At 43.4% G+C, this 15,596-nt stretch overlaps 1 protein-coding gene and 1 long non-coding RNA gene across 2 annotated transcripts; both read left to right on the forward strand.

Moving 5' to 3' along the window:
• Positions 1 to 6,271: 6,271 nt before the first annotated feature.
• LOC121557977 (stromal membrane-associated protein 2-like) lies at positions 6,272 to 8,742 on the forward strand. Its single transcript, XM_041871420.2, has 3 exons — positions 6,272 to 6,528; positions 7,196 to 7,557; positions 7,841 to 8,742. Exons 1-3 carry the CDS (start codon positions 6,492 to 6,494, stop codon positions 8,087 to 8,089), a joined length of 648 nt encoding a protein of 215 aa, XP_041727354.2. The 5' UTR covers positions 6,272 to 6,491; the 3' UTR covers positions 8,090 to 8,742.
• A 1,695-nt stretch (positions 8,743 to 10,437) lies between these two features.
• On the forward strand, positions 10,438 to 10,946 carry LOC121557990. Its single transcript, XR_005998446.2, has 2 exons — positions 10,438 to 10,613; positions 10,748 to 10,946. It is a non-coding gene; the product is annotated as an uncharacterized LOC121557990 (long non-coding RNA).
• Positions 10,947 to 15,596: the final 4,650 nt, after the last annotated feature.

Below are 15,596 nucleotides of genomic sequence, written 5' to 3' on the forward strand. Positions count from 1 at the left end.
GTATGATAAACTGTGTCTGATGTGTGTTCTAGATTCTAGACTTCTGGGTTCTAGATTTTGCCATTAACAACATTCAAAGTCAATTCTACCAGAACACCTAAGAAGGTAAAGAAGTTTGCATTTAAAACATGTCTACTCCATGTATCTCTTTTTTCCAGGGGTAGGCTACAGACATGCAAATGTCAGGGTGGTATCATTCTTTAACCATCCTTTGCAGAGCTGGCAAGTTATATACACCACATTTACAGTATTACATAAGAGGGAAAATAGTCACGGGGAGACAAGAGCTCCCTGTAAGTAGGGTAAATATTTGAAAGAATTCTGTTGATGGTGCAATATGGTAAAAAACATTTAAGAATAATTTTCTGAAAAATAACTGAATGAAGAAGAACTGAACTGGAGAGTTTGGTAGAAAAAACGAATTCCCAGTTGAGGAAAAGTGCGGGACATGATTTTAGCATGGTCCCTTTTGAGTGCATAAACAGTGAGGGTGTTGACCCTAGTTTACTCGATATTCTACAATCAATTACAATATTCAGAGGACGACATATTCTTAACATGTTGGTATTGGCCAGCGTGTGACTCTCATGTGCTACACCTTCGGTTGTTGATGATCCACTTGAGGAGGAGAATACAGCGAAGGTGTCCGATTAAGAGCTCCGGGCCCGTCTATCCGACTGACGCTTCTCCCTCCCTGTACCATCGACGCTCCCTCCGCTGCTACTACCTTTCTGAACTGCCTCAACACCGTCAGCTGTGGAAACCATCCCCCAAGTCAAAACCAGCCAATGTCAGAATCCTAATTAGGTTTTTAAAGCGTATTTGAAATTCTCTTTAATGAAAAGTGCTATATAAAATAAATGTAGTATTATTAAACAGAGATAGAATTCCTGGTCACACTTTATTTGGATAGTCCCGTATAAATAATCTACAGATGGGCATACTTTCAACAAACGATCTGTTGATAAGCAACTGCTTGCCAAGGTTAGGGTTAGTTTAGAATAAGGGTAAGGGTTACGTTTAGTGCTAATGTTAAGGGTTAAGGCTTAGGGTTAGTGGATAGTTAGTTGAAATGCTGACAGTTATTGAACATCTACAAACCATCCACTTGGGACTATCCAAATAAAGTGTAACCGAATTCCATTCGAAACCCTGCGTAATGGCATTCTGGACATAAAGAATTCCATCTCTATGCGACAGAGAGGGTCACAATGCCGACGCTTCGTATGGAACTCCAGAACCAGAGAGTTATGTTCAGAACTCTCAAGAAATCTTCAGTTCTTGATCGACAAACGAGAGATACAGCATTATGGCAAGCTTTTCATTCATCCTCCCTGAAGACGGACATTATTCTATTAAGGACAACGCAGTTAACTCAGGTAAGAATAATTTAATTATTTCAGTCTTAAAACTAAAATATTAATTGATTTAATTCTTAGTAGAAAGGAAATATCTTCAAACTTAGAATAAGATGGCTGTAAAGGCTTTTGTTGTTAGTTACCAAGCAATGTAACCATGCAAAATGAATATTTACAGCTGTAAATGGTTTTACTTAGGCCAAGTAAAATATGCAATGTCTCAATTATCTCTCCTTCCTCCCAAAGTGCGCACTTGTTCACTTCACTGAATTGAAAAGAAATGACTGGTATAAGAAATATGGTTGAAACTCCCACTAGCCTATGCCTCCACCAATCCAACGGTTTAAGATGTCTGGGAAGTAGAGAAGGAGTGCACACTTTAAGGAAATAGGAGATATTATTGGAACACACATTATTTGCCATGAGTGAAAAGGAAAATATCCCTCCCTTTCTTATAATGCTAAAAATCTGTTTTGTTGATCCTGTGCTGTCATGGCGTTTCTTTCAGGGTGGATTTCAATGGTGACCCAACTCAACACCCTTGAAGGTCCAGAGTCAGAGAGTCAGAACATCCGTCAGAGCTTTGCAGAGATACTTGGTGACAAGTACCACTACGCGAATGCCATCAACAGCTCTCTGCTCTGGACTGTTGGGTACACCCCCTACATTCCCCCAGTTCTGAAAGGAAGAAGCTTCCCCTCTGTCGAGAGCTTCTTCCTGGATGAGTGGGAGCCACTGACACTCCAGCAGACTCCTCAGGTTCTGTCCACCAGTGTTTCCATCAAGGAAGACAACCTGAACCAGTCGTCTGCAGGCCTAGTATCTCAGGTTCTGTCCACCAGTGTTGCCATTATAGAGAATGACCTAATCCAGTCTGCTGCAGGCCTAGTGTCTCAGGTTCTGTCCACCAGTGTTTCCATTGTGGAGAATGACCTGATCCAGTCTGCTGCAGGCCTAGTATCTCAGGTTCTGTCCACCAGTGTTTCCATTGTGGAGAATGACCTGATCCAGTCTGCTGCAGGCCTAGTGTCTCAGGTTCTGTCCACCAGTGTTTCCATTGTGGAGAATGACCTGATCCAGTCTGCTGCAGGCCTAGTGTCTCAGGTTCTGTCCACCAGTGTTTCCATTGCGGAGAATGACCTGATCCAGTCTGCTGCAGGCCTAGTGTCTCAGGTTCTGTCCACCAGTGTTTCCATTGTGGAGAATGACCTGATCCAGTCTGCTGCAGGCCTAGTATCTCAGGTTCTGTCTACCAGTGTTTCCATTGTGGAGAATGACCGGTTCCAGTCTGCTACAAATCTAGTGTCTCAGGATGAGGACTCCACCCTGAGAGCCTCCAACCAACCTGAGGTCCATGTGGCTGATGTGTCAACCAAGGGAAGTAGACTTACCATCACTATTTCTATGGGTTCAACCAAGAGTAGCCATGTTGCTTTACGTGAAGTTGATGCTAGTGCTACCAGCCTGGAGCAGTCTGCTGAGAAAATGTCTACCTCTACTACTGATGTCAACGACATCTCATCAACTGCTGCTGCCAAGAAGAAGAAGAGGTGTGGATTATTCTCATCTCTCTGGAGAGCTCTCAGGGGGAAGAACAAGAAGCCTGTAAGTAATAACTCATACTGTAATTCTATTTTGTACTTAACATAATCATTTATCAACTATTTTGATGCTAATATCCAGTGATAATGGCTGTCTGTAAAATAGGTTTTCTATATTTTATACCTTTCGTTTTTCAGGCTAAAGTGGCTTCCAAGAAAGAGGATGAAATCAACAAGGATGAGAGCCGCCTCACCTGCCACCACAACACTATACAGGGAGATCACTGATGCAGGCACCAACAATGGTGTTTCTATTTTCTCTCACACTTTTTCTTCATCCCCAATCCCCTTCCCACACCCCACCCATTTTATCTTCAATAAACCTTTTGTCGTTGCATTTGATTGTGTTTTGTCTTTGATTGGTATCACTGTCATTGATAAGGGCAGGGGTTTAGTAGTTCAACTACATGTCAATCAATCGCTGGTTAACTTTCAAACTCCGAAGGGAGACAACCGAGGCAAAGACGTAAGCAGGAGGGCAACTGTGACCTTCAGAAATGTGCAAAGATGTGAACAGTTTGTAACAATGTAACAACGCTAATGCGATCAAGTTATCTCCACATTTTCTGGAGAATAACATGCATTCTCGCTCAGGGCCTCTAGATGGAGTAGCAAGCACAATTCTGAGGGTTCCCCTCATAATGCTTTTATCAGCTGTTGGATATGGGGATATTCCCATATTAGGAATTCCTGTGGGAGATTTATACCATGAAATCCTGCAGCGCCCGCAAGGTCCCCCTGCTCAAGAAAGCACATATACAGGCCCGTCTGAAGTTTGCCAATGAACATCTGAATTATTCAGAGAAGAACTGGGTGAAAGTGTTGTGGTCAGATGAGACCAAAATCAAGCTCTTTGGCATCAACTCAACTTGCCGTGTTTGGAGGAGGAGGAATGCTGCCTATGAGACCCCAAGAACACCATCCCCACCGTCAAACATGGAGGTGGAAACATTATGCTTTGGGGGTGTTTTTCTGCTAAGGGGACAGGACAACTTCACTGCATCAAAGGGACGATGGACGGGGCCATGTACCGTCAAATCTTGAGTGAGAACCTCCTTCCCTCAGCCAGGGCATTGAAAATGGGTCGTGGATGGGTATTCCAGCATGACAATGACCCAAAATACACAGCCAAGGCAACAAAGGAGTGGCTCAAGAAGAAGCACATTAAGGTCCTGGAGTGGCCTAGCCAGTCTCCAGACCTTAATCCCATAGAAAATCTGTGGAGGGAGCTGAAGGTTCGAGTTGCCAAACGTCAGCCTCAAAACCTTAATAACTTGGAGAAGATCTGCAAAGAGGAGTGGGACAAAATCCCTCCTGAGATGTGTACAAACCTTGTGGCCAACTACAAGAAACGTCTGACCTCTGTGATTGCCAACAAGGGTTTTGCCACCAAGTACTAAGTCATGTTTTGCAGAGGGGTCAAATACTTTTTTCCCTCACTGTACATGCACAACATATTACCTATATGTCTACATCTCAATGATGGCTCAGTTGATAGAGCATGTCGCTTGTACCGCCAAGGTTGTGCGTTCGTTTCCCATGGAGGACCAGTGGAAGAAAAAAGTCGGAATTTTACATCTTAGCCAAATACATTTAAACTCAGTTTTTCACAATTCCTGACATTTAATCCTATAAAAAATTCCCTGTTTTAGGTCAGTTAAGATCACCACTTTATTTTAAGAATGTGACATTTCAGAATAATAGTAGAGTGATTTATTTCAGCTTTTATTTATTTCATCACATTCCCAGTTGGTCAGAAGTTTACATACACTCAATTAGTATTTGGTAGCATTGCCTTTAAATAGTTTAACTTGGGTCAAACGTTTCGGGTAGCCTTCCACAAGCTTCCCACAATAAGTTGGGTGAATTTTGGCCCATTCCTCCTGACGGAGCTGGTGTAACTGAGTCAGGTTTGTAGGCCTCCTTGCTCGCACACGCTTTTTCAGTTCTGTCCACATGTTCTGTAGGATTGAGGTCAGGGCTTTGCGATGGCCACTCCAATACCTTGACTTTGTTCTCCTTAAGCCATTTTGCCACAACATTTTGCCACAAATGGAAGTTTGTCCATTTGGAAGACTCATTTGCGACCAAGCTTTAACTTCCTGACTGATGTCTTGAGATATTGCTTCAAAATATCCACATCATTTTCCTTCCTCATGATGCCATCTATTTTGTGAAGTGCACCAGTCCCTCCTGCAGCAAAGCACCCCCACAGCATGATGCTGCCACCCCCGTGCTTCACGGTTGGGATGGTGTTTTTCAGCTTGCAAGCCACCCCATTTTTCCTCCAAACATAACGATGGTCATTATGGCCAAACAGTTCTATTTTTGTTTCATCAGACCAGAGGACATTTCTCTAAAAAGTATGATCTTTGTCCCCATGTGCAGTTGCAAACCGTAGTCTGGCTTTTTTATGGTGGTTTTGGAGCGGTGGCATCTTCCTTGCTGAGCGGCCTTTCAGGTTATGTCGATATAGGACTTGTTTTACTGTGGATATAGATACTTTTGTACCTGTTTCCTCCAGCATCTTCACAAGGTCCTTTGCTGTTGTTCTGGGATTGATTTGCACTTTTCGCACCAAAGTATGTTCATCTTTAGGAGACAGAACGCGTCTCTTTCCTGAGCAGTATGACGGCTGCGTGGTCCCATGGTGTTTATACTTGCGTACTATTGTTTGTACAGATGAACGTGGTACTTTCAGGCGTTTGGAAATTGCTCCCAAGGATGAACCAGACTTGTGGAGGTCTACAATTTTTTTCTGAGGTCTTGGCTGAATTTCTTTTGATTTTCCCATGATGTCAAGCAAAGAGGCACTGAGTTTGAAGGTAGGCCTTGAAATACATCCACAGGTACACCTCCAGTTGACGCAAATGATGTCAATTAGCCTATCAGAAGCTTCTAAAGCCATTACATAATTTTCTGGAATTTTCCAAGCTGTTTAAAGGCACAGTCAACTTAGTGTATGTAAACTTCTGACCCACTGGAATTGTGATACAGTGAATTATAAGTGAAATAATCTGTCCGTAAACAATTGTTGGAAAAATGACTTGTGTCATGCACAAAGTAGATGTCCTAACCTACTTGCCAAAACTATAGTTTGTTAAGAAGAAATTTGTGGAGTGGTTGAAAAACAAGTTTTAATGACTCCAACCTAAGAGTATGTAAACTTCAGACTTCAACTATATATATATATATATATATATATATATATATATATATATCCATCCATGCATGCATGCAGGCCAGTGCATGTTAGCGTGAGAGAAGTTTGAAGATCAAGAGACTGAATATGGTTAGCGACTTTTCTTACGTAGTTCTTACAGTTTTTGCTTCCTTCTTCCAGGCTAGCTCCAGTACCCCAGCCAGCACCCCAACACAATCCCCAGCAGCAACCCCATCCTCAGGCTCTACCCAGGGAGACCTGGACCTGTTCAGTGAGACTGGTGGTTGAGTTGGCATTAAGGGGGAGGACACCAGGGCCAAGAAACACCTCTCCAAGGACTCCATCCTGTCCCTGTATGGGAACACCAGTATGCCTCAGATGCCCCAGCACCAGCAGGCCCCGCCTGGTAAGGAGAAATACAGACAAGCGTACACATGCACATACTGTACACTCATGCAGGGCTCTACACTGACCTTTTTTACAAGGAGCACATGTGCGCCTAAGTTGAAAAATGTAGGAGCACACAAAGACATTTAGGAGCACAATGACAAATATGAGGTTAACAAGCCGTTTTCTTTATAGTAATGAATCTGTGCTCAGTGTATTCTCCATGGCACTCAGGGGCTTCGGTACAGTGAAGTAATCATTACAACAATTATCATCTGGGGGAATTTTTTTTAAATCCAGGCGCACTTGTGCTCCTAAATTAATATTCCAGGTCGCACAGCAAAATATTTAGGCGCATATGCCAGTAAAATGGTCGCCCTGTCATGCATCATTTTGGGCATGTGCACGCAAACACAAGTGCATGCACACACACACACACTCACACACACACACCAACCAATAACACAGAGGTTGGAAATGGTCCCCAACTGGCTCTGGGCTATATAGTGTAAATACCAAACACTTCTAAAGTAGCAAGTCACCAACCAAGTTGTTCAGTCACTTTCCCACTCTCTCAGTATATCTGTGGCAAGCCGTCATAAAGGTTAACAGAACGTTTTATTTTGAAAGAAAGACAAACTGTGCAACCCTGTTCTCAGTATTTCTCCTCTCTTTTTCCGCTCCAGCTGGTATATACATGAACCCCGCCCAGATGCAGTTTCCAGTAGGCATCCCCCAGCAGCAGGTCCCCACTGGCTACCAGGCCTTTCCTGGCATGGGCACGGGCATGCCCCCCACCACCGTCATGGGTGCCATGATGGCTCAGAGCGGAGCCGCCATGATGGGACCCAACACAGGCATGATGGTTGGCATGACGATGCCCAACGGTTTCATGGGACAAGCGCCTGCGGCCGGGATGGTTGGCATGGCTCCGAGGATGATGGGGGTACCCCAGGGGGGGATGCCCGGGGGTATGGTGCCCGCTCAGGGCATGCAGGGGATGTATGCCGTCCAGCCTGGGCAGCAGGGCCAGTGGAACATGGGACAGGTATGGTAGTTATTTTGTTGTCTCGTTCTTTGGCATATTGGGGTTTTTCCCCTAGGAGTAAGCTTTGCATTTGAAGTATAAGATGGTTTAATGAGAATACAAGATCAGTATCTTTGGGAGTTAACTTAATTAGATAATGTTACCATATTGCCATAACTATCCAATTTTCTGAGATCGATATAGATGCATTGGGGTAAGGGGTTTGATTTTGTATTAGGCAATATTGTGTTTCCCTGACCCTGACACCTTTACCTTACTACTCGTCTCTCTCTTTCTTCCCCAGATGAACCAGCAGATGTCAGGGATGAGTCTGAACGGTGCCGGGGGGGGGGGGCATGGCCTTCGGTCAGCCTGCCTCCACCATGGGAGGCTGGGCCGCTTCACCCTCCGGTCAGACATTCAGCACACAGCTCTGGAAGTGACCCACATGGAGGTCAAAGATCAGGGATTGGGGGTCAGGGCAGCGGAAGAGGGGGTCTCAACCAGGGGGTCCGAAATTCAACATCCAACCCCCCCAGCAACCTTACTATGAACTGATGCCCGTTCTCCAACTGTTACTGACCAGTCTCCAACATCAAGCTTATTTATCTGTCTCTGTTCGCATACTGAAGAGAAGCATCCTTTCTTCAGGTAAGCACAGATCCATTGGTGATTGGACAAGTGAAAGCAAAGTGACGGTCTTATTACTCTGACTGGCCCAACCAAATCAGATCAGTGATTACTTCAAGGAAGGAAGCATTTCTGAAGTATTCAAACGGGGCACATCTCTCTCTCTCTTTGTCTCTTTCTGTCTATCTATCCCTCTGTCTTTCAGTCTCTCTTTTGTGAGTGAATTGGGCGTCATCATACATACACCATCATACGCAGGATGGCAGTCTGTGCCTGTTATGTGTTAGAAATCATAACTCTTTTAATTTTCCTTTTTTGGATAAAAAAAAATTAGCCCTGTAACACAACAATGACATCATCGACAACATATCGAAAAAGCTGCAGGACCAGTTACACAAGCTTTTATTGTATCATTATTATAAAAAATTATTATAGAGAATTAAAGAATAGTATTTAAACTTTGGGAGAAGACATGGCTATCATTTCTGTGAATACTGCTCTCCTATGTACAGCTCTGTATAACCTTCTTTTAAAGTACCTGTGGTTCCCCTACAAAATAAAGTATGATAAACTGTGTCTGATGTGTGTTCTAGAGTCTAGACTTCTGGGTTCTAGATTTTGCCATTAACAACATTCAAAGTCAATTCTACCAGAACACCTAAGAAGGTAAAGAAGTTTGCATTTAAAACATGTCTACTCCATGTATCTCTTTTTTCCAGGGGTAGGCTACAGACATGCAAATGTCAGGGTGGTATCATTCTTTAACCATCCTTTGCAGAGCTGGCAAGTTATATACACCACATTTACAGTATTACATAAGAGGGAAAATAGTCACGGGGAGACAAGAGCTCCCTGTAAGTAGGCTAAATATTTGAAAGAATTCTGTTGATGGTGCAATATTGTAAAAAACATTTAAGAATAATTTTCTGAAAAATAACTGAATGAAGAAGAACTGAACTGGAGAGTTTGGTAGAAAAAACGAATTCCCAGTTGAGGAAAAGCGCAGGACATGATTTTAGCATGGTCCCTTTTGAGTGCATAAACAGTGAGGGTGTTGACCCTAGTTTACTCGATATTCTACAATCAATTACAATATTCAGAGGACGACATATTCTTAACATTTTGGTATTGGCCAGCGTGTGACTCTCATGTGCTACACCTTCGGTTGTTGATGATCCACTTGAGGAGGAGAATACAGCGAAGGTGCCCGATTAAGAGCTCCGGGCCCGTCTATCCGACTGACGCTTCTCCCTCCCTGTACCATCGACGCTCCCTCCGCTGCTACTACCTTTCTGAACTGCCTCAACACCGTCAGCTGTGGAAACCATCCCCCAAGTCAAAACCAGCCAATGTCAGAATCCTGAAAAGTGCTATATAAAATAAATGTAGTATTATTAAACAGAGAGTGAAAAGGAAAATATCCCTCCCTTTCTTATAATGCTAAAAATATGTTTTGTTGATCCTGTGCTGTCATGGCGTTTCTTTCAGGGTGGATTTCAATGGTGACCCAACTCAAAACCCTTGAAGGTCCAGAGTCAGAGAGTCAGAACATCCGTCAGAGCTTTGCAGAGGTACTTGGCGACAAGTACCACTACGCGAATGCCATCGACAGCTCTCTGCTCTGGACTGTTGGGTACACCCCCTACATTCCCCCAGTTCTGAAAGGAAGAAGCTTCCCCTCTGTAGAGAGCTTCTTCCTGGATGAGTGGGAGCCACTGACACTCCAGCAGACTCCTCAGGTTCTGTCCACCAGTGTTTCCATCGAGGAAGACTACCTGATCCAGTCTGCTGCAGGCCTAGTATCTCAGGTTCTGTTCACCAGTGTTTCCATTGTGGAGAATGACCTGATCCAGTCTGCTGCAGGCCTAGTGTCTCAGGTTCTGTCCACCAGTGTTTCCATTGTGGAGAATGACCTGATCCAGTCTGCTGCAGGCCTAGTATCTCAGGTTCTGTCCACCAGTGTTTCCATTGTGGAGAATGACCTGATCCAGTCTGCTGCAGGTCTAGTGTCTCAGGTTCTGTCCACCAGTGTTTCCATTGTGGAGAATGACCTGATCCAGTCTGCTGCAGGCCTAGTATCTCAGGTTCTGTCTACCAGTGTTTCCATCGTGGAGAATGACCGGTTCCAGTCTGCTACAAATCTAGTGTCTCAGGATGAGGACTCCACCCTGAGAGCCTCCAACCAACCTGAGGTCCATGTGGCTGAAGTGTCAACCAAGGGAAGTAGACTTACCATCACTATTTCTATGGATTCAACCAAGAGTAGCCATGTTGCTTTACGTGAAGTTGATGCTAGTGCTACCAGCCTGGAGCAGTCTGCTGAGAAAATGTCTACCTCTACTACTGATATCAACGACATCTCATCAACTGCTGCTGCCAAGAAGAAGAAGAGGTGTGGATTATTCTCATCTCTCTGGAGAGCTCTCAGGGGGAAGAACAAGAAGCCTGTAAGTAATAACTCATACTGTAATTCTCTTTTGTACTTAACATAATCATTTATCAACTATTTTGATGCTAATATCCAGTGATAATGGCTGTCTGTAAAATAGGTTTTCTATATTTTATACCTTTCGTTTTTCAGGCTAAAGTGGCTTCCAAGAAAGAGGATGAAATCAACAAGGATGAGAGCCGCCTCACCTGCCACCACAACACTATACAGGGAGATCACTGATGCAGGCACCAACAATGGTGTTTCTATTTTCTCTCACACTTTTTCTTCATCCCCAATCCCCTTCCCACACCCCACCCATTTTATCTTCAATAAACCTTTTGTCGTTGCATTTGATTGTGTTTTGTCTTTGATTGGTATCACTGTCATTGATAAGGGCAGGGGTTTAGTAGTTCAACTACTTGTCAATCAATCGCTGGTTAACTTTCAAACTCCGAAGGGTGACAACCAAGGCAAAGACGTAAGCAGGAGGGCAACTGTGACCTTCAGAAATGTGCAAAGATGTGAACAGTTTGTAACAATGTAACAACGCTAATGCAATCAGTTATCTCCACATTTTCTGGAGAATAACATGCATTCTCGCTCAGGGCCTCTAGATGGAGAAGCAAGCACAATTCTGAGGGTTCCCCTCATAATGCTTTTATCAGCTGTTGGATATGGGGATATTCCCATATTAGGAATTCCTGTGGGAGATTTATACCATGAAATCCTGCAGCGCCCGCAAGGTCCCCCTGCTCAAGAAAGCACATATACAGGCCCGTCTGAAGTTTGCCAATGAACATCTGAATTATTCAGAGAAGAACTGGGTGAAAGTGTTGTGGTCAGATGAGACCAAAATCAAGCTCTTTGGCATCAACTCAACTTGCCGTGTTTGGAGGAGGAGGAATGCTGCCTATGACCCCAAGAACACCATCCCCACCGTCAAACATGGAGGTGGAAACATTATGCTTTGGGGGTGTTTTTCTGCTAAGGGGACAGGACAACTTCACTGCATCAAAGGGACGATGGACGGGGCCATGTACCGTCAAATCTTGAGTGAGAACCTCCTTCCCTCAGCCAGGGCATTGAAAATGGGTCGTGGATGGGTATTCCAGCATGACAATGACCCAAAATACACAGCCAAGGCAACAAAGGAGTGGCTCAAGAAGAAGCACATTAAGGTCCTGGAGTGGCCTAGCCAGTCTCCAGACCTTAATCCCATAGAAAATCTGTGGAGGGAGCTGAAGGTTCGAGTTGCCAAACGTCAGCCTCGAAACCTTAATAACTTGGAGAAGATCTGCAAAGAGGAGTGGGACAAAATCCCTCCTGAGATGTGTGCAAACCTTGTGGCCAACTACAAGAAACGTCTGACCTCTGTGATTGCCAACAAGGGTTTTGCCACCAAGTACTAAGTCATGTTTTGCAGAGGGGTCAAATACTTATTTCCCTCATTGAAATGCAAATCAATTTATACCATTTTTGACATGCGTTTTTCTGGATTTTTTTGTTGTTATTCTGTCTCTAACTGTTCAAATAAACCTACCATTAAAATTATAGACTGGTCATGTCTTTGTCAGTGGGCAAACGTACAAAATCAGCAGGGGATCAAATACTTTTTTCCCTCACTGTATATGTCTACATCTCAATGATGGCTCAGTTGATAGGGCATGTCGCTTGCACCGCCATGGTTGTGCGTTCGTTTCCCATGGAGGACCAGTGGAAGAAAAAAAAAGATATACAGTTGAAGTCGGAAGTTTACATCTTAGCCAAATACATTTAAACTCAGTTTTTCACAATTCCTGACATTTAATCCTATAAAAAATTCCCTGTTTTAGGTCAGTTAAGATCACCACTTTATTTTAAGAATGTGACATTTCAGAATAATAGTAGAGTGATTTATTTCAGCTTTTATTTATTTCATCACATTCCCAGTTGGTCAGAAGTTTACATACACTCAATTAGTATTTGGTAGCATTGCCTTTAAATTGTTTAACTTGGGTCAAACGTTTCGGGTAGCCTTCCACAAGCTTCCCACAATAAGTTGGGTGAATTTTGGCCCATTCCTCCTGACGGAGCTGGTGTAACTGAGTCAGGTTTGTAGGCCTCCTTGCTCGCACACGCTTTTTCAGTTCTGTCCACATGTTCTGTAGGATTGAGGTCAGGGCTTTGCGATGGCCACTCCAATACCTTGACTTTGTTCTCCTTAAGCCATTTTGCCACAACATTTTGCCACAAATGGAAGTTTGTCCATTTGGAAGACTCATTTGCGACCAAGCTTTAACTTCCTGACTGATGTCTTGAGATATTGCTTCAAAATATCCACATCATTTTCCTTCCTCATGATGCCATCTATTTTGTGAAGTGCACCAGTCCCTCCTGCAGCAAAGCACCCCCACAGCATGATGCTGCCACCCCCGTGCTTCACGGTTGGGATGGTGTTTTTCAGCTTGCAAGCCACCCCATTTTTCCTCCAAACATAACGATGGTCATTATGGCCAAACAGTTCTTTTTTTGTTTCATCAGACCAGAGGACATTTCTCTAAAAAGTATGATCTTTGTCCCCATGTGCAGTTGGGGTAAGGGGTTTGATTTTGTATTAGGCAATATTGTGTTTCCCTGACCCTGACACCTTTACCTTACTACTCGTCTCTCTCTTTCTTCCCCAGATGAACCAGCAGATGCCAGGGATGAGTCTGAACGGTGCCGGGGGGGGGCATGGCCTTCGGTCAGCCTGCCTCCACCATGGGAGGCTGGGCCGCTTCACCCTCCGGTCAGACACTCAGCACACAGCTCTGGAAGTGACCCACCTGGAGGTCAAAGATCAGGGATTGGGGGTCAGGGCAGCGGAAGAGGGGGTCTCAACCAGGGTGTCCGAAATTCAACATCCAACCCCCCCAGCAACCTTACTATGAACTGATGCCCGTTCTCCAACTGTTACTGACCACTCTCCAACATCAAGCTTATCTGTCTCTGTTCGCATACTGAAGAGATGCATCCTTTCTTCGGGTAAGCACAGATCCATTGGTGATTGGACAGGTGAAAGCAAGGTGACGGTCTTATTACTCTGACCGGCCCAACCAAATCAGATCAGTGATTACTTCAAGGAAGGAAGCATTTCTGAAGTATTCAAACGGGGCACATCTCTCCCTCTCTTTGTCTCTTTCTGTCTATCTATCCCTCTGTCTTTCAGTCTCTCTTTTGTGAGTGAATTGGGCGTCATCATACATACACCATCATACGCAGGATGGCAGTCTGTGCCTGTTATGTGTTAGAAATCATAACTCTTTTAATTTTCCTTTTTTGGAGAAAAAAAAATGAGCCCTGTAACACAACAATGACATCATCGACAACATATCGAAAAAGCTGCAGGACCAGTTACACAAGCTTTTATTGTATCATTATTATAAAAAAATATTATAGAGAATTAAAGAATAGTATTTAAACTTTGGGAGAAGACATGGCTATCATTTCTGTGAATACTGCTCTCCTATGTACAGCTCTGTATAACCTTCTTTTAAAGTATCTGTGGTTCCCCTACAAAATAAAGTATGATAAACTGTGTCTGATGTGTGTTCTAGATTCTAGACTTCTGGGTTCTAGATTTTGCCATTAACAACATTCAAAGTCAATTCTACCAGAACACCTAAGAAGGTAAAGAAGTTTGCATTTAAAACATGTCTACTCCATGTATCTCTTTTTTTCCAGGGGTAGGCTACAGACATGCAAATGTCAGGGTGGTATCATTCTTTAACCATCCTTTGCAGAGCTGGCAAGTTATATACACCACATTTACAGTATTACATAAGAGGGAAAATAGTCACGGGGAGACAAGAGCTCCCTGTAAGTAGGCTAAATATTTGAAAGAATTCTGTTGATGGTGCAATATGGTAAAAAACATTTAAGAATAATTTTCTGAAAAATAACTGAATGAAGAAGAACTGAACTGGAGAGTTTGGTAGAAAAAACAAATTCCCAGTTGAGGAAAAGCGCGGGACATGATTTTAGCATGGTCCCTTTTGAGTGCATAAACAGTGAGGGTGTTTGTTGGTGCTGTCATCTTCAGGACAGGAATACCGGCTTACTTAACGGAGGAATAAACACACATGTTCATCGTTGGTGTTTCAACCAGAACGCGGGAAAATGCCCTTTTTTTATTTTCGCACATGCACAGTTGTACATCTCTCATAGGGCATAACTGTACCAGTGTAAGAACACAATTTATAACATATTAGTCTATATGTTAACACCCCCACTTGCTCTTATACTGTACAAGTCGTATTCAACCTAACTATCAACACATTTAGCTTACAGTTATACATCTCACAAATGTCAGTTTACATTCCAAACATATAACCCAATAATTTTTCATTTTTGAACTTCGTTACAGGTTTAGTCAAAACATCTGCAACCATGTCTGCCGTTGGACAATATTCAATACTTATTTTGCCATCACTGAGTGCAGATCGAATGAAATGATATCTGATGTCAACATGTTTACATCTCTGACGACATACTGGGTTCTTTGACAGAGCAATTGCACCTTGGTTATCTTCAAAGATTGTTACTGGTGCATATTGGCACTCACTATCCATCTGGCCCAATAACTGTACAAGGTACAAACTTTCTTGTGTAGTAGCAGCCAGTGCCATGTACTCTGCTTCACATGTAGATAAAGCTACTGTTGGCTGCTTCTTAGACCTCCATGAAATAACAGGTCCACATTTAGTTAAACTAAAACAATACCCTGTTATGCTTCGTCTGTCACTTTGATCTGCTGCCCAATCAGCATCACTATATGCTATGAGGTTGAGTTTTTCCACCCCCTTTTTGTAACACAACTCCTGATTCATTGTCCCCTTCAAGTACCTCAACACATGTTTAGCTGTTATCCAGTGTTGCTCTTTTGGTTCTGATAGGTATTGTGACAGCTTGCTGACAATCCAACTAATATCCGGTCTTGTACATGTCATAACATATATCAAGCTGCCTATCACTTCACGAT

Source organism: Coregonus clupeaformis, unplaced genomic scaffold (assembly GCF_020615455.1).
Source record: "Coregonus clupeaformis isolate EN_2021a unplaced genomic scaffold, ASM2061545v1 scaf2130, whole genome shotgun sequence".
Lineage (NCBI taxonomy): Eukaryota > Metazoa > Chordata > Actinopteri > Salmoniformes > Salmonidae > Coregonus > Coregonus clupeaformis.